Raw genomic sequence first — 19968 nt, 5'->3', positions numbered from 1 at the left:
GGTTATGTAAGTAAAATTTGTTTTCATCACAAAGGTTCTGAAAGAAAATTACCTCACTGGATCATGATCCGTTTTCCTTAACAAAATGTTACATTGTTTGCAAGTTAGCTGAAAAGGTAACAAAATGTTACATTGTTTCCTAGGTACTATCAAGTAAAAACAAAACAAACAACAAAGTAATATTTTACTAGCTAGCTAAAAAGTTAACAATATATTATACTATTTGCTGAAAAAGAAGAAAAAGAATAAAAACAAAACTAACATACAAAAAAATCATTTTTAACAGGTGGGACCAAACCTCAAACTATGACTTCTTAAAATATGTGAATATATGATATGGTTTATTTAAAACTGGTTAAGAAGATATGCAGAACTCTTTTTTTTCATGGGTGTCAATGGGAAATGTCAGTATTTTTGTAGTACTTTCCCCATTTGAATTTTCTTAAGACTTTCGATATGTTAGAAATGACATGTTTATGAAACTAGAAAGCTTAAAGAATTTCCGCTGCGATTTGTGTGGGGTCATGTTGTAGAATTTCTGCACTGCTCTTGTTTTTTTTAACACGCTGCACGTGATCTGATTGCAGAAAATGAAGACCGCTCGTCAAACGCCTCCGTCAGGCTCGCTAAGAGGAGGGGAGGCAGCAAGGAAGGAAGAGAAGCTGCATTATCTTTGTATTTGGAAGTGGCCTTTTTTAGCTCATAGAATCATTCAGAGGTCACTTAACGCACGCCTGCCTCGACCAGACTAGATTGATTTTTAAAGTAGAATATTAGGTGATATAGAGGAGACAGAAAATACACAGCAGGACTAGGATCCCAGTTCATTCACTTTCACTTTGGCTTGAAGTGCTGGAGCGTCCACGTCCTAGTCCTGATCTGTCGTCAGAAAGCTCTACAAAACACGTAACGAGGCCACTTCTCGCAGAATTGACAGGAAGACTGGCAGCATTATCCTCAGAGGTCAGGGGGGTCAACAGGAGTTTATATTCCTCACACCTGTTTCTTTTAACCCCCCCTTCCCCTCCCCCCTGACAACACAAGGAGACGGATGCTGAGCTGCTGGATCACAAACACGCAGACACACACATGCACACACCCAGAGGCCATGCAACTCATACAGTATGCACAAAAAAAAAAAAAAGACACAGTCCCAAATCACACACGGACACTTGAGGTTACGACACTCAGGACGGTTCATATGCTCACGAAAGGCAGAGGCAACCCCCAAAAAAACCAAAGTTCATAATTTCATCCTGGTATGACAGATGATCAAAGCCCAGTTTTGGGATGATAAAAAACAGAAACATTGCTGGAGAATGAGGCAGCGGTATCACCGTGACAAATGAGTCGCTTGATCTCATCCAGGAGCGATTATCCTACCACCTACTGTATTATTTGAAGATGTGTCACTGAAGCATCACTTGTAGCTCACTGAGCCTATTTACTACTACACGTCCCGCCACCCGAACGGCCATTATGGTACTCGACTCTGCAGGAAGAGAAGTCATGGTGGTGGACGTGGATGTTATTGCTGTCTGAGTATTGCTTCACATCTAAAAAAAATAACTACCATTCACAGGCTAGTTATTGCTGACATGATCTGAAGGAACGAGGGACCAAAGAGTAATGGACAACTAACTAACTCAGAGCAGCTGGTGGATGTTGTGGTTCGGGCGTCTGGGGTCATATTACAGAAACTTCCTAACTGGCAGATCTTGTCTTAATTGTTTATGATAATCAGGATAAGGGCTAGATTTAGGAAAAAGCCATTACAGATGAACAGTTTCTAAGTCAATGTTACTATCCTTACTTAACATAGGAAAAGCATATCATACAAGCATCTTAACTTAGCAAAACCTTCAATAAAGTCTCTTAAATTTAGGATACCTTTTAGATTTTCCAACTTTCACTTTTTCACCAGGTAGTGCTCACTAAGTGCAGCTAACAACAGTGTTAGCTAACAGTAGCTAATGCTACTTGTAGCTAACTTGTTTAATCCGTATAGCTGCTTTTATTGCTTTGACACGATGGATGGTGGACATTTTTTGTATGTTCAAGTAAGTTTCAATGAGAAAAAACAAGTTAGAAATTCATTTAGCTCAGTGAAGTGAGAAAAGTAGCGTTGGCTTCAGTTTATTCAAGATTTCGAAAAGTTAGGGTGCTTGTGTAAAACACATTGCCTAGCCTAACTTTAGGATAACTGTTAAGATGTCCCAACTTTCAGTTTTTCATCAAGTAGTGTTCGCTAACAGTAGTATTTGTTAATAGTAGCTAACAGATGTTTTAGCTAACAGTAGCTAATTGTAGTGTTAGCTAACAGTAGCTACCAGTGGTGTTAGCTAACAGTAGCATTAGCTATCTTGTTTAGCTAATCTGTATGACTCCTCTTTTATTGCTTTGAAACAATGGATGGTGTATTCAGTTGAGAAAAGAAAGGCCATCTTTAGATTTCTCTACAGACGTTAGCAGCACCTCGAACTCATGTCTTGAAGTCCTTTTTTGCATGTTTCAATAAGTGTAAATGACAAAAACAAACAGTTATAAAGTTGTTTAGCTCTGTGAATTGAGAAAATTAGCATTGGTTGCTCAGTAACAAACAGCTGATACACGGTGTTGGATTGTAAGATAAGATATTAAGGATTGATAAATTAGTTTTTTCTATAATACCTAATTAGGGAAAATCTTATCACAAACTATTCCTATTTTAAGACTTAAGTTAGCTAGTTTCTGTAATAGGGCCCCGTTGAATTGGAAAATTCAAATGCAAAATATTACAAAAGTCAACATTTTTCAAAAAGGGTGAGCATCTAGTGATGACTGTAGCTCATTCAATGCAGCACATGTGAGGTGCACTGTGGTATATTCTACATAAACAAAGTTATTGAGGTCATGATGACATCAGGGGACCATGACACATCGCCTGCAGTGGCCTAGGTGACCTACCACACTGAACTCAGGAGAAAAAAAAAGGAGATCTGTGCTTGTTGCATGCAAATTACACCGAAGTCTAGCATGCAGATCAGATATCATGTGGCTACAGGCTTTATAGGAGCCAAAAAAGATCAAATAAATGGAAATACATTCAGATTTTGCAAATAATTTTGTTTAGGGCTGCACATTTAATCTAAATATTATTGAAATTGCAATATGGCCAAATAGCTACATTTTGTGTGACAAAATAGCATTATAATTAAGTATTATAGAACTGCTGCCTACAGATCTTGTTTTCCAGATGTAAGAAAATATGTTTGTTTGTTCCAGACTACAAATCTGCATAATTTTCTTTTTTTTCTGTGAAATGAGAATTGATATGCAAAAGTGATCACTCAATCTATTTGTGAATCATATTGCAATCATAACATCTGTGTAAATAATCACAATATGTTTTTCTTTTACCAGACTGTGCAGCCCTAATTTTGCTGTTTAGGCTTTTGTCTATAAATTTGTAGTGATCTGATCATTGGCATTTTAATTCAATCTCCTAGAGAGTTCATTTATGGATAATACATATACATCTTATCCTTTTAAGAACTATATTAAATCACATTTGTGGGGTTTTCTCCAATAAATTATCATTAATGTATATTTCTATATCAATCTCCAGACATTCAAAAAGTCATAAGCAATCTCCATTAAAAGGTGAAAGAGGACGGATATAAGGTGGTTACATAATCCGACAGACCTACATCCTATATTCGGTTTGGTGCCTCGGTTAATAATAAAAAAAGGAGGAAGGGGGGGTTGATGGTGGGGTCTCCTGGGGCTTTGTCTCGATCTGAACTAAAACACATTCACGCACAATCCAGAGAAGACAAGAGAAGACTGGAGAGGCGAGGAGAAGGAGAAGAAGCAGCTAGATTTCACTCTCTTTCTTTCTGTGGAGGACGCAGGGCGCGGATGGATCAGAGAGCGCCGGGGTCTATTTTTAGCCCTCCGCGGCTGTTTAGCTTTCGACGCACGTTCAGAGTGCAGCAGCAGAGCGCCGGGATGCTGCTCCAGACGGGCTTTATGTGGAAATGCCTGCGCATTCAGCCGCGGCCGCTCTCTCCTCTCCTCTTTCCTCCTCACGAACACACACACTGCTGCTTTGTTAATCTGCCGTGCGCTTTTACGCACGAACTCACGCACGCAAACTAATAATCCCTTCCTATTAGAAGCAAACAAGCACGTGTCAACCAAAGCTCCAGTGCTGTTAACTATATGCACATTTTATATACAGCTGTGACACGTGATGCACTCAGCGCGCTCTGCAGAACAGAGGAAGGGCGTGGCACGGCTGAGCGGGAGGGGGCGGGATGCGGCCCCCGCGCAGTGGCCGCCTGTACCGGGGAAGACAGTGAGACACCTCGGCCTGTGGTGAGAGGAACAAAGAAAAAACATCCAGGTGGGCTGTGGATGACTGACCAAACTGCCTTCACCAGAAACATCTGGAGCCACCGCCCCTGACCTCCACCGCCACCGCTGCTGCTCTCTTTCACACCAGACACATCCAGTGAGGAGCAGAGCTGACCCAGGCCGCCTCTCTCTTCACACCTGGGTCTGCTCGGTCACACGTCGCTAGGGGTCCGTGCACGCTGGGCCACGCTGGCTGGCACGCAGCCGCAGCACACCAGCCACAGCGCCTTCTGGATCTCCTGGTTCCTGAAGGCGTAGATGACCGGGTTGATGACGGAGTTGTAGGTGGCAGGCACCAGGGTGGCGTAGGTGTAGAGCGGAGGGTAGGTGTAGTCAGCGATGAGGGAGTAGACAGTGAATGGCATCCAGCAGGCGGCAAAAGTGCCAAGGATGATGGCCAGCGTGGACACGCCCTTCCGCGTTGTGACGTAGTGGGGCGTGGCAGCGAGGAAGTGGTGCTGGAGGGCAATCTGGTGGGCGTGGCGCATCACGATCTTGCAGATCTGCACGTAGAGTTGCAGCATGAGGCCGAAGAGCAGCAGGAAGGAGACGGACAACACGGCGATGTTGTTTTTTGTGAGCGGCCGCACCACGCTGCACGTAGCCTCCTCCGCCAGGCAGTTAACGCCCGTGACAGGCAGCAGGCCCAGACACAACGAGAGGCCCCACAGCAGCACCAGCATGGTGTAGGTGAAGGCTGCCGTCCGCTCCGAGTTGTAGGTGAGGGCGTAGTACAGCGACAGGTAGCGGTCAATCGTGATGGCCAGCAGGCTGAAGACGGAGGCAGAGAAGGAGGCCACCACCAGCCCTACGGTCAGCAGCTGGGCGGAGTCAGAGCGGAGCAGGTAGGCACACGTGAAGTGGAGCACCAGGCCCAGGCCGGCCAGCAGGTCGGCCAGCGCCAGGCTGCCGATCAGCAGGAACATGGGAGCTCTGAGCGCCGGGTTCTGCCAGATCACCAGCACCACCAGGGCGTTCTCGCACGCTATCAGAGTCCCCGATGAGCACAGCACAATGTCCCAGGGGTTGACGAGCAGAGGCAGCTGGCTGGGCGGGAGGGAGTCCGACGGGAACGTCCCCAGGCTGGTGCTGTTGTCTGTCGGTCCCCCGCCTCCGCTGGCCCATGCTGTGGGGTCAGGGGTCAGCCAGCTGGGGGTGACCGCTGGCTCTTCACTCATTGTGCCCCCCGTCTGAAATCAACACAAACACACCATTAAGATATCTGAGTTGAATATTTGATAGGACACTGGTGGCATCCATGGGCAAAAAGCAAAATCCCTAAACCAACAGGGACAAAGAGGATCAAAAATAAATCTGAGACGTGTCTCCATTATTGTTCTTTAAGCTTTACAATTTGATACACTGAAGACAAAAACAGTGGGACCTGTTTCTGCACATGCTGAGGGGTTGGTGTTTGATGCAAACCTAGAGCAACAGCTTCGATTGAATGTTTGCTCATTTGTTGTACTCTGCTTGTTTCAACAAGTTAAATTTAAGGCTTTTTAAGACATCATGAATGCAATTTAAGGCCTATTTCACAACTGCAAAAATGTTGATGTTATAAGTTCATCTCTACTCAGTACAGAGTCAACTGTGATGCTAAACAAGCCACAGTTAAAACAAATAAAAAGTTAACTTGCTGTATGAACTAACATCATGCTAGCAGCTAATAAAGCTAATGATTTAATCTGATAGAAATTTAAGCATTGTTTCGTTAATTTTAGGTTTGCAGAATTAAAGAGCAGACCTGTGTTAAGGTTGTTTTTTTTTTACAAGTCTGTCTTGTTTTACACATTTTTAAGCACAATTTGACATGAAGCTGCCAAATTATCATTAGCATAACTCATTAGGCTAATGCAACAAGGACAGAAACAGCGAGGAACCAAAATATCTCACATCTGAGCGATGACATTTTGACAGAACCACTATTATCTTGTTTCTATCATGTGAACTATTTGACTTTAATCGGTATTAGGTGGCCGATGACTTTGACTATAGAACATTTATTTGTTTCTACTCATTACAACATTACCTTAACTTGTCTTCAAGTTCAGTCGACTTAAAATATTAAATCTATTAAACGTTCTCTCAAGTAGAAAAACAAGGAAACTTTGAATCATTATAAAATCAACTCAACTGTTCTTTTCAAATTCAGTTGGCTCAGATATTTTTTTAGTTAAAACATTTATTTCTTCAGTTTGTGCTATACTTGATGTGACACTGACACACGAAGTGTAACTTTTTGATAAATTTTATGTGTCGCTGAAAATTCAGTGAACAAATTTGAGGGGTTAAAAACACAAAAACAGTTGGGGGGGGATCTTTCTCTTGTCCCTACCCCACATCTGTGCACGCCACTGGCTGTGTGTTGTTTTTAACAAGACACCTGTGCTACTCACTCCACAACACTGACCCTTGAAGTGTAACTTAAAGCTGAAAATTCAGTAAACTAACTTGAGGGAAAAAAGACATAAACAGTGGGGGGGCTGTTCCCCTCCTGTCCCTGCCCCACCTCTGTGCACGCCACTGGATTTATGTTGTTTTTAAGACACCTGTGTTGCTCATTCCACTGCATGAGGATTAAATTTTCAGCCCCTGAACGCACTAACCTTTAATTCTCCCTCTCTCTTTATGAATAATAAAACACAGCACATCAATAGAAATGCACATTTTAGCTGCCGGCGGTTAACTGGTCATGTATTTTCCTCTGGGAATTAAACCCAGTCACTGTTAAGGCTATTATGTCAGAGGCCTGTAGGTTACAGCGCACGTGAAGAGCTTTATTTATTAATGCACGGACCTATAGGGGGAAATGAAAGAGGATAACAGAAAACCACAGCAGGCTTTGCAGCAAATTTCAGGCCACATGCATTTGCTCAGAGAGTGTATGGATAACCCTCCTCCAGTAATTCACGCTGCTGTCTGTCACACACTCCCCAACAGAAGATACCGCACCCGTCATGGAAACACCGCCTGTTTCTAACGCCATACACTTGAATGCATCTCTCACTGGCGGTGGCCATATGGTGCTGCTTTACCCTCTCTGCTGCACCTTGCACCAGCGGCTGCTCCACGTCAGCACAAGGATGCTGCTGGAGGGGGAGAAACCAGGCTGCATTTTTTTTCCATCCATGCATGTGAAAGGATGCTCGATAATCCCACCCTGCTGCCTACCTTGACTCTGTGAGGTGAGACTCCCCGTCTAGATGGAAGAAGAGCTGCAGCCTTGTATGTCCATGTTGTTATTGATAAGGGTGGTGCGGCAGCCCGGGGAGGGGGATGCTGGTCCTCTCTGCCTCAAAGCGGGGATGATGGAAGAAGACGAAGGAGGAGGAAGAAGAAGAAGAAGGAGAAAAGAGCGCGGAGCGGCTCTGCCCGTTAACGGCGCATCGCCGTGGACTGCGGCTGTGCAGGCAGGGAGCAGCGAGCGGAGCGGAGAGGAAGAGGAGGAGGAAGAGGAAGAGGAGGTGTGTGTGTGTGTGTGTGTGTGTGTGTGTCGAGGGGAAGGGGAGGTGGAAGAGGAGGGGGGGCGGTGATGATGAAGGAGGAGTCCCAAATGGGCCAGACCCCGAGAGAGTGGTTGAACTCCGTTAAAGAGCTTAAATGTCTGGACGGTGCTGTCTCAAGGACAAAGACAGGTGTGTGTGTGTGTGTGTGTGTGTGTGTGTGTGCGTGCAGGTATCTATTACTGTTATTTTAACAGTCAGACGCGGTCTGTCTGTCCACAGGCATGACTACGTGTTGCAACATCTGTCCCTCGCCTAATAAAATCCATTTCGGCTGAATAAAGCCTCATCTCCCTCACGGCATTTCATTATTTATTTCTTAGCTTTTTATTTTTATTCATATTTATTCATATTGACAGGACGTCTTTATGTGATGTAGTCCCTTTATTATTTTTTGAATTCTTTTTTATCTATTTATTTATACTGAAAAGACTGCGATATCATCTTTTTCTATTCTTTTTTTAAATTTTTAAATTCTTATTTCTATTTATTTATATTCACAAGCCGTCATCATGTGATGTCTTTTTCTACATTACTTAATTTAGTGTGTTGTTACTTGATTTATATAGCTTACTCTGCTCACTTTTGTGCATTACAAATCTTTTGTATTTGCTTATGTATAATGTTAACTAAGGTGAGAATTTTCTTTTCTTTCTCTTGCTGGTATATTACTGCCATACTACTGCCCTGTTTTATAGTACAAATAAACAAACACATAAATTATTTTATTTATATTGACGTGTTTTTATTGTTCTGTGTTCTTTCTACTTTGTTTTCTTTTCGGCTGAACTTTGTCTTGCTTTTGTTTGGCTTCCTGTTGTGGGTGTCTTGGTCTTGGTCTGTCTGTCAAAGCACTCTGATTTTAAAGGTGTTATTATCATTATTATTCACCCACAGCCTTTATGTTAGTTTTTTTTTCGTGCATACACATGCGTTTTGTTTTGTTTGTACGGATGAGATATAAAAATCAAATAAAAACAGTTGAAATGAAGTTAATTTCTGCTCACCTGAACAAACTGCACCTAAACCTGCTCGGCTGTTTGTTAGTCTGTGAGATTTTTTTTTTTTTATCCTGCAGCCTGACTCGAGTTTCAGATATGAAGATGCTGGATGGATGCAGAGACTCGCTTTCCTCCTGCGACGCCCTGCTATTCTGGTCCTGTCTGTGCTATTAACAGCAACCCTGATGTGTGTCACCTCCCCCCCTCCCCCTCCCCCTGCCTCTCCTCTGTCCTCCATCTTCTCCATCCTTGCAGCACTGCCTCCAAAAAGACACCTCGGCTGCCTGATGAGGGACTGACTTGTTGACGTGCATATATGTGGCCACAGCTCGCTGACCAAGCGTTATGTCGGCTGTGTGCGTGGGCGTTTTTCCAAAGCACCTGCCTTTCGGGTGTGAATGGATTAAAAATAGCTCCTGTTGCAGTGGGAGACCAGAGTTACCAGGTAGCACCACTATGGGGCGATGTTGAGCTCTATGAGTCATCAGTGCGCACCTGTGGGACACAGAAAAGAGAGCACACCCAGCCTCAATCTTACTGGCTTTATTTCTTTTTCTTTAAAACAGAAAATAATCGCTTCACAACAGGCCTTTTTAAGCAAACCCTCACATTAAACTTGCCAACACCTACAAAACGGTATCAAAAGTGCACCATAGTGTTAATACATCTTCTCAAGGTCTAACATTTCCAATGATAATATTATCTTCTTGTTATATTTATACAAATACCATCCTGTACACTGTAGAAATATACAACCCAGTGTGCCCCACACCCGTCCTCCTTTACATCCACGATCAAAAACATGATCCACTCTCAGTAAATCCCAGTGCAGAATGACAGTGTGGGCAGGGGGTGAAGACACCGGGCCAATATTACATCATATGAATTATTAAATACCCATTCAACCCCACACCCAAGGCAAAAACTAATACGCCACTCATACGACCAACCGTCATCTGTACAACCCCTCATTCAACGTCTTTTTTAAAAACAATCTTGACACAGTTTTCATTCATTATTGTCTCATTGTCCCGGCAGCAGCAGCAGCAGCGTCCAGCCAGAGTGAAGGGGATGAGGAGGGGGTACATGGAGAGGGGAGGAGAACTTCCACGTCTGAGCTGCAGCGCTGAGTGCATTTAAAGCACAAGCATGAATAACAGCTGTGCCGGCAGGTATGTCACCCACACGGGCTGCTGTGGTGTGTTTATGGTCCGCTGCTCCCAAAAAGAGGGAACAGAGCATTTCTCCTGGGTTTGTGTGGTGAAACGCTCGGCTCCACATTTAGTCTCTGGACTGGTAAAAGAGGATGTAGCCCGACTCAGAGTTCTTGGAGATTTCAGAAGTGAGACCATAAAATTCTTCTATGGCCTGTGCATCGATTTTCTGCAAGAAGAGAGAGACGACACACAGCAGGGTTAGAACAAAACTAAATCAAATGTTACTATGAATATCAATGTACACAGATGGACTTACTTACCTCTACAATATCATCATCAAACAGCAACCAGAAGTCGTGGCTTTTCACAATGGCGATGTAGTGACCCCTGTTTGGACCGCTGAAAAGAAAAAGTATACTGTATTAATTCTACAGACCATATTTTAACCCCTAAGATGGCATTACACCAATGTTCAATTGCCCACACAGGTGTTTTAACTTATTTTGCCTTATTAAACTCCTTCGCAGGACTTTGTGGAAATGTAAACACTGTACACCTTTGACGTTACTATTATTTTTGGTACAGCTGTTTGAGTGGGAGAAGTTGCACCCTTAACATTTACATTGGTTCATGAAGTTTGGTGACTGCATGCAATTCCTGCACAGCTTCACCCAACTTCAGCCTGACAAGAGCAACAAACACACAACATATTTGGCTCGTTCACTGCAATCTGCAAACAAGATGGCATTAACTGATGGCAGAGACTAATGTTTAGCTGTTGTGTCACATCAGTTTTGTGCTGGTGAAATGCTTTTTTTTTTTTAATATTAAAATTTCTTTGTTTCACTGCCACACAAGCAGAACTAAATAAACAAAACCAAAATGAACTACAACAAAAACAACAAAACTTTGGTGTCGGTATCAGTTTTCGGCCATATTGTTAATTTAAACATTGGTATCAGCATTTGCCCAGAATTTCACAATTGCTGCATTCCTGGTGTAAGCATCTTAAACAAAATAAACATCTGTGCAGCTGTGAACTAAACATGCTACATGTTGAAAATAGAATAACTGTAATTAAATCAGAGCAGCACCAGACTGGCCTCAGTCTTGTACTGTAGCAGCTGGGAAATGTCAAAAATCTACCTTAAAAACATAATTGAATCAGTGTCTGCAGCTGTGATAATATGTGCTTAGTGAGGAAAAGTCATTAGAACTGTGTGGACCAATATGAATATAGTATGAATGAATATAGAATGAGTATACAGTCTCATGCCCTGTTACATAGATATGTTCGCCATACAGGGCAGACATTTATTAATCTCACTCCGTTGAGGCACTATTCTATATACAGTATGATTTAAACACCATGAAGACATTATGATAGCCGAAATCCCAGACGATATATAGCCTCAAATCATGACATCAATTTCATGATACATCAGCCTGCTCTGAAAATAACCGTGGCAAGAGGGAGCTGAAAAGAGAGCTAAGCTCAAAGGGAGAAGAGGAGACTCAGACAGATAATTTACAGCTGTAGGACTCACGACTCACTCACTCAACTGCAGATACGTTTGACCTTTTAATATACTTTCTTTAATAAATTATTTCTCCTCAGAGTTGTGAAGGGCTGGAGTCTGTTTCAGTGTGTGGAGAGCAGGGAAACACCTTTTTTAAACACAGACAGACAAACTCCCACTCACGCTGGGTCAGAGCCGGCACTCAGAAAAAGTAACAGCACAGCTGAACAATGATGGACGAGCGTCTGTGTTTTCTCCTCTTAACTATGATTTACATTCTAATGTACCTTTATTCTCGAGCCAGCAGGTTCAAATGCATTTTATTATTAGAACAATGATTAGTCTGCCTGTCCCTGGTTGCTGTGGAGACGGTTAAAAGGTGTTGTGTTTGCACCTACACACCTCCCACAATGCACCACCACGGCCACCAGGTCATAGAGCCTCTCAGGATTGGTGGCGTCCCCAGAGGTGTTGAAGAGGCGGAGTTCCAGGGGGAAGACGACGCGATAGGACAGCTTGGTGTAGCGCTGCAGCTGCTCCATGTACTTAAAGCGCTTCAGGTGCAGAGCCAAGATCATTGGCAGTTTCTTTACACGCATCCTGCGGCACAAACATCAGTCAGACGTGAAATCTACGTACCCAAACAGCACACAGAAATTCATGAACACACACCACAAACAACTGATTAACATGTATACTGACCTCTTGTGTGCCTCCTGCTTGCTTCTACATTCTTCACAGTAGTATTTGTACTCACTGCACAGAGTCTCTGTGTTACTGAAACCTCTGAGAGGAGCCAAAAAGACAGCATTAGTCAATCCATGTTGACAAATGAAAGATTTAATTTCAAAACATTGCATTCTCCTCGTGCAGTTTGGTGAAGGACACAGCACAGAGTGCATTTTTCACCATGCTCTCCTTAAATAGTCAGGAAAAAAATAAAGTTTTTCCAACTTTTAGCTCAGATTTATCCTTGAAAACCCAGCAACCTTATTCAAACGTCACCTGGTCAGAGCAGCCAACAAAAGAAATAAATACCTAAAACTATACCCACAGACTAGGGTGCCAGCTAACTATTATTTTCATTATCAATTAATTCAATGATAATTTCATGATTAGTCAAGTAATTTTTTTAGTCTATGAAATGTCAAGAAATTCCCATCACAATTTCCCAGAGCCCAACATGACATCTTCAAATTGGTTCTTTTACCCAATCAACCATCCAAAACTTAGACTCTTCTTTTACTGTCACAAATGACAAAGAAAAGCAGCAAATCCTCACATTTAAGAAGCCGAAACCAGCTTGAAAAATGACTGAAACAATTAATCAATTGTAAAACTAATTTTCTTTTCGAGTAATCATTGCAGCTCTTGTTATGATGGTCATAAACCATCACATGACACCTGTCATAAACATGATGGAATGATTATGAATGATTATGAATACTGTCAGTGAGTATCATTTTGTCAATTATGCATTTTTTTGTTTGGGAGCCGTAATGGCTCTTTCAGACTCAATGGGACAACAACATTTGCACTCTGAAACTCATTATTTCCAGCGGCTTTCACTGAGCCATGATGGTATTTTGCAAAGTGCACGCATGCTGTGACAAATACCCGTGTGGTCAAAATAAACGAGTCAGGCACAAAAGGAAAAATCGAGAAAACGCTAATGTAGTGTTTGTCTGAATTCCCTGAATTTTATACCACAAGTTTAAACTTGTATTGAGACATCAGGTGTAATGTTTGAAATGGCCTTGGCCTGAACCTTGCATTAAAAATGACATAATTGACCGATTGGCATTTAATGACAACAGCTATCAACACTCATAAACGCTCCTTCATGTTCATGACAGGTGTCATTTCATGATTATAACAGTTCAAATAAAGTGGCACCAAACCATGTAAGTTACATGCTTATAATAAGTAAAAGCTCCAACACAATTCAACAGAGACTATTCAGTACGCTAGTAAACATTCTGGAACTAAATTCTTAAGTGAGCTGCATTTTCATTAGTTTCATCTGTAGATTATTTACTTTATTAATAAAGTAATTATTCTCTTGTCTTGTCTTGAGTGAAAATTGTCCATCACAATTTTCCAGGGCCCCAGGTGACAATTTTGTCTGATTGACAGTACAAAACCCAAAGAAATTCAGTTTACTACAATGTAAGAAAGAACAAAGAATGGCTGGAATCATCAAATGCTCTGCCTTATTTCTGATTAATTTTCTGTCAATCAACTACTAAACCTGCTTCAACAATGCCTGATGCAGCTCTTCTTCTACATGTGGCTTGTTTACCTGAGGCAGTGTGTGATGGAGGTATTCTGTTCTACGTCCACAGAAAGGTCCAGAAAGTCCTCATCTTTGCTGCTTATCTGAAGAGAAAAACAGGACATCAAAATTAACTAAGAACTAAAACCAAATACAAGACAAGTTTGACAGCCCGATCAGTCTCACTGCTGTGCTATGAGGGCTGTGGCCCTATGGCAATAAACATGGCATTTCTATTGTATTGTTATTGATACAACCTGAGCTGTTCTCTATGCTTGTGCCAAAAACTTCATCCGTCACTAATCCCAGAAATCAGCAACAGGACGACCTGACTTGACTGAAAACTTGTTTGAACATGACTGGTCACACACAGTTGACGACTTTTGGTTTAAGCCACTTAAACCTCCCCCTCATTTGAAAATAGCAGTGACGTATCTTACCGTTTCACAGGTGAGGCAGCGTGTCTCATTGGTCAGAGTGCCTTGGAAGATCTCATGGACCCAGGTGGGAGCGGGTGTGGCGTTGCTGTTGTTGTTCTGAGAGTCCAACGTGCCGTTGGCAAGGCGGCCGTTGGTCTTCTCCTGCTTCCTCTCCTCCTGAAGCAGATCTGCGATGGTGTTGAGCAGGTAGTTCAGGAACTCGTGGGCATCCTGCTGCATGTAGTTGTCAAACAGCTCTGAGAAAGAAAGAGCAGAGAGACTTTAGAGTGACAATTCATGATACAATACAATGCACGAGACAGTAGCCAACCAGTCTTAATTTTGTCTTAAATTCTGAATTTAAAAAAATCTGACAATAAAATTGATGACATAATCTCTTCATTATGCCGAAGCCAGTGAAGACAATATGAAATAGATGGCTCATAGTCACCAATCACCCATCTCATAGCACTAATAAATCTAACTATCTTAGTAAGTGCGTGCCTCATTTTCACCAGCAGCCATCAAATGGAAAGAAAAGAAATTTATATTATATTTATATTTATATTTAAACCTAAAGACAGACTGAGTGTCTCTGTGGATTTAAGATGTGTCAGGAAAAAAAGTACCACAAATTTGACACCTGAAAACACACTGTACTGCAATATCAGTTATGTAAGTTGATTGACTCAATAACATGAATGTTAATTCCCTTTTAGGACTAAATGTAAGGTTATAATAAAAAGTCGATCTTATTGTAAACATCTACTCCTTCTACAAGATCATTTATGATTTCTTACAACTCAAACATACACTAACTCCTTTTCTGAACATTTAACACAATTCAGTGTTAGTTTTAACTCCATGTAGAGTGAAAGTTGTGATGTTTCCTAGATAATGCTTGTCTTCCTTAACAACACAGTTTACAGATTTTTATTGCAGATTTATTAAGACGATGTAAATCAGAAGCTTACTGAGGGAAACATGATGCCTCTTTTACATCTGTTTGTAACATCCCACAGGTAAACAGGTTGACTGGTAAGAGGTGACAGTATCGTGACTGGATATTAAAAGAGGCATCCCCAAAGGATCAATCATTCACAAGCATGGATGTGCCAAGGTTCAACACACTGTGAAAAACTGCATGGGCAAATAGTCCAACAGTTTAAGTAAAACTCTCAATGCAAAACTGCAGGAATTTAGGGAATTCATCAACTACAATCAATAATATCATTAAAAGATTCAAAGAATATAGAAAAATCTCTGCACATAACTGCAAGGCCCAGAACAAACCTTTGACCCCTCAGAAGGCACTGCATTAAACACTGCAATAAAAATTTGCATGATTGTATAAAGGACATGACATGGGCCCAGGAGACGCTGTCAGTAAACACAGTTTGTCGCTGCATCTATAAATACAAGTTAAGACTCTACCATGCAAAAAAAAAAAAGCCATATATCAACAACATCCAGAAACTCTGCCAACGTCTCTGGGCCGAAGCTCATCTGAGATGGACTGACGCTAAGTGGAAAAGAATGCTGTGGTCTGACGAGTCCACATTTCAGTCTGCTTTCAGAAATCATGGACATCATGTACTCTGGGCTACAGAGGGAAAGGACCGTCCAGATTGTTACCAGGACTGACTTCAAAAGCCAGCATCTGTGATGGTATGGGAGTGCGCTACTGCCCACGGCATCATGGGTAACTGTCACATGTGCAGGCCCCATTAATGCTGAAAGGTACGTACAGTTTTGGAGCAACAAATGCTGTCATCTTTTCAGAGACATCCCTGTTTATGTCAGCAAGAAGATGCCAAGAAACATTCTGCATGTTACAACAGTGTGGCTTTTTAGTAAAATAGTTCAGGTACCAGACTGACCTGCCTGCAGCCCAGACCTGTCTCCTATTGAAAATGTGTGGGACATTATGAAGTGCAAAATACATCAACAGAGACCATAAACTGTTGAGCACCTGAAGTCATATAGCAAGCAAGAATGGGAAAGAATTTCAAAACTTCAGCAATTAGTGTCCTCAGTTCCCAAACTGAGTGTTGTTAAAAGAAAAACTGATGAAACACAGTTGTAAACACGCTCCTGACCCTACTTTTCTGGAACCTATTGCAGGCATCAATTTCCTCTCACCATTTTCCTTGCGTAGCCGTGTGATGAACTTCTTAGGCGGTATGACACCCACTTTCCTTTTCTGGTTGGCGATACTGTGGAACAGGTCGGCCAGGCAGGTGAGCAGGTTCTCCTTCCGCCGAGGCTGACTGCGGTACGCCAAGATCTTCTCCCGAAATGGTCGGCAGAAGTAGAGAGCCTGCAGCACCGAGTTGCAGTAGCAGGTGTTCCCGAACTAAAAATCACATATGACATCAAGTTGAATCAGTATGAGTAAGAGCCAAGTGGAGATAAATGTGCACAGTGTGTCATTCACTTACATTGACCAGGCCAAAGTAGTGCTCATTGACCGGAAACTGCTCAGATCCAATCTCTTTCTCCAGAGCAGAGGCATTGGCGCCCTGTAAATGTACAGAACCAAAGAAATCTTTTATTTCCTTAAAATGAGACATCCTGTAAGTTCATTAACAAACATGACATGAAATAAGCTCAGAGAAAAAAGGAAGAGAAAGGGAAAGGGAAACAGAAAACAGGGAGAATGCCTTCTAGCTACCCTTTCATCTGCCTGCACAGTACTACTTGTAAATTTTGAGTTTGTATTCTTTTTTATTCATTGTTCAAGAGAATAACTGGTGACCTTACTTCTTAAAATGCTTCAGTCTATCATTTAAGATAAACCTAATTCTCTCTATGTGTAATTTAGTTAGTTCTGTGATCCACAACTTCACTGGAAGATCTTCAGCTTTTTTTCTGAGTTTGAATTTAAATTTTTTAAGCTGCAAGTAGCCCAGAGGAGACAAAGTGTTGTTGAGAAGAAGTCAATTTCTGAAAAACCTCTGATATTCCCAATACAATCACTACAGGATGTAGCTACAGTGGAATTTTTTGTTTATTAGAGAAGATGCCAAGTAGCAGCGATGCCACATTAGATTTTGAATAGTATAACCTTTAAACAGTACTTTAAACTGTATCAGGTGTTCAGCCATTATGTTGAACAGAATGATGACAAAAAACACACCAATGCCACAACTAAATCAGTCAATATTTGCCAAATTAGATGGCAGCAGTTTGCCATTTTCAAGGTAACTTGTTGCTGTAATGAACCAAAAACTAATGGGTGCTTAAAAACACCAACATTTCCCGTACTACCTCACTCTAGCCTTTCATGCCATTAGAGCTAAGAGCTACGGCATTTTCAACTGACAGTAAATGTTGGGCTGTCCCTGGCCAGTGCTTACACTCATCCAAAAAAGCTTTTAAATATAAAACTCATCTAAGATAACAAAATGGCATGTGTCTGGGGCTGCAACTAACAATTATTTTCATTGTTGAGTTATCTGTCAATTATTTTCTCAATTAATCTATTAGTTGTTTGGTCTATAAAATGTCAGAAAATTAAGAAAAATCTGCATCAGTGTTTCCCAAACCCCAAAACGACATCCTAAAATGTTTTGTTTTGTCTACAGTCCAAAAATATTCAGTAGAAGGACTAAAGAAACTGGAAAATATTCACATAAAATAAGGTGGGATCAGAGAATATCAAAATAGTTGCCAATTAATTTAATATCTGATTAGCTGTTGCAGCTCTACACGTCAGACCAAAAATATCCAAGTCCAGAGGTTTTTAAAGTTGGAATAAGACTCAATGGATGTTTAGGGAAACACATACCCCTCTAGTACGACTGGTTTAAGATTACCATTTTTCTCATTTACTTTGGCTTAATTCTTGGATGAGATTTTTTTTTTAACTATAAGTTCAAAGCTCTGAACAATTAATTTGTTGTTCACAACAGATTTAAACAGAGTAAATTTGCACATGTTTTGGTACATGTGTGCAAAAGAGTGAGCACAATTGTGTACAATTTGCACAATAACCACTTGCACATGACTCGATGATCAAAACCCATGAGATGATTATCAATTATCTTGGTGACAAACTCTAAATATTCATTCATTGTCACATGCAAAATGATCCATTCAATTATCAGCATCCGTCATTCATGGACGTGTGTATTCTGTAAATATCTATGTCATTGGATGTTTGGGATTCTGCTAAATTGACAAATGACCTGCCTGAACTACTGTAGTTTTTTTGGCAAAAATGTAATTTTGTGTTCATTCTGTGTGCTGTATGGTAAATTTTAGTTTAATATGTAACACATTGCCACATAAATACTGTATACATAAATAAATGTGCATATATTTTTTTGTGTACTACAGTCATGTACAGCATTTACATTTCCTTGTGAACATTTACCCACTATTGAAATCTGAAACTAAAAAGCTCAGTATCATACACAATAGGATTCAGCTAAATAAATATATATGTATAGTAAGAATTACTAAGTAAGGATTACTTTTTAATTTTGGTGCCACTGGTCAACTTCCTGACACAAAAACGAGGTTTTTAGACGTAAATGACATGTTTTGGGTGAGTTACTACTTTTTGCAGATATGCAATACAGTTGTGGCAATTGCACTTACAATTTAGATAATGTTAAGACCGTTTCCAAAAATGAACCAGAGCGATTGAGAAAAGATGCAGTAGATTAAGACGAAATGTGTATACATCAACAAACTGTGCAGACAGAGTGGACGTGCAGCTGGAGCTGCTCCACAACTGCGCAGGCTAATGTTAAACCATGTCGTCATAGCCTGCGTTAATAAGATCTGCTAGTTTGTCAAAGGCCAACGCGTCAACTTAACCTTTTTCGCCCTCTCCCTTCAAATAATGCAGATTATTCTTCTCTGTGTGTCTGAAGTCATCCATTATCCAGCTGTGTTCCAGTTGTTGGTAAGCTGTGACACTGGTTTAGCTTTAGTTACCTTCACGTTAGCTAGTTAGCAGCAGAGAATCCCAGCTGCAGCAGGTGCACTGTCACTGTGCTAAAAGAAACTGTGATAAAAATTAACTAAATAAGTCGTCAAGCTACGAGTTGAGAGATTGTCAACACTACAGAGTATCCGTCTACAGCCGTTAGCAAGAAGACCAGCACGGACAAGAAGAAGGAGGCAGTGGGTGGCTGCTGCTTGCTTTGCTATGAAAACTGCTTGGCTAGCACAGACACCAGAATTAACTGCTTTTATTTACGATTCCGCGGTTTAAAAGCCAATAACATTGCAGGCATGGTTTCCTAATCACCCAATAGCCTGATAAATGCCGGTATGAGACAGCTGTGTACTCACCATGGTACAAAAAGAGGCAAATTTGGAGACTGTCATTAGGATTTCCATTCGGCTAGCGCCATCTTCCACCACACAGCCGCGCGCTGACAAGACTGGGCTGGCTGTCCTCGTGAGAGCAGGCAGGCGATTCTGCTGAGCTCGCGACGGAAAGTCCAACCGCTCAAGAAAACAAGAGCATTCACTAATAGTTACTTCCGTCTTCGCTAAATCGCTTTGGGCTGTGATTCGCACACATTCGGACACTCGTAGGTTTCCAAGAAATACTTGTTTGTGTTACTTGATGCCTAATCAAGTAATGACAAAACGTGGGATTGAGTAACCACTGATACCGTCAAAAAAATTTAAAGGTTAGCCTTGCTCAAGTTTTGCTCATGCGCATATCACT

General features: G+C 41.5%; 2 protein-coding genes across 2 annotated transcripts; both read right to left on the bottom strand.

Moving 5' to 3' along the window:
- Positions 1-3316: 3316 nt before the first annotated feature.
- gpr12 (G protein-coupled receptor 12) lies at positions 3317-7830 on the bottom strand. The gene is made up of 2 exons (XM_084747113.1): positions 7573-7830; positions 3317-5588 (listed from the first exon to the last, which is right to left on the bottom strand). The coding sequence occupies exon 2, from the start codon at positions 5574-5576 to the stop codon at positions 4551-4553; it is 1026 nt and encodes a 341-aa protein (XP_084603239.1). The 5' UTR covers positions 5577-5588; positions 7573-7830; the 3' UTR covers positions 3317-4550.
- Positions 7831-9433: 1603 nt separating this feature from the next.
- usp12a (ubiquitin specific peptidase 12a) lies at positions 9434-19933 on the bottom strand. Its single transcript, XM_084746896.1, has 9 exons — positions 19584-19933; positions 16718-16798; positions 16419-16632; positions 14298-14533; positions 13885-13961; positions 12285-12368; positions 11985-12182; positions 10383-10461; positions 9434-10288 (listed from the first exon to the last, which is right to left on the bottom strand). The coding sequence occupies exons 1-9, from the start codon at positions 19629-19631 to the stop codon at positions 10187-10189; spliced, it is 1119 nt and encodes a 372-aa protein (XP_084603022.1). The 5' UTR covers positions 19632-19933; the 3' UTR covers positions 9434-10186.
- Positions 19934-19968: the final 35 nt, after the last annotated feature.

The sequence above is a fragment of the Lutjanus erythropterus genome, chromosome 21, assembly GCF_056507025.1.
Source record: "Lutjanus erythropterus isolate fLutEry1 chromosome 21, fLutEry1.hap2, whole genome shotgun sequence".
Classification (NCBI taxonomy): domain Eukaryota; kingdom Metazoa; phylum Chordata; class Actinopteri; order Lutjaniformes; family Lutjanidae; genus Lutjanus; species Lutjanus erythropterus.
This window is presented reverse-complemented; position numbering and strand designations above follow the sequence as displayed.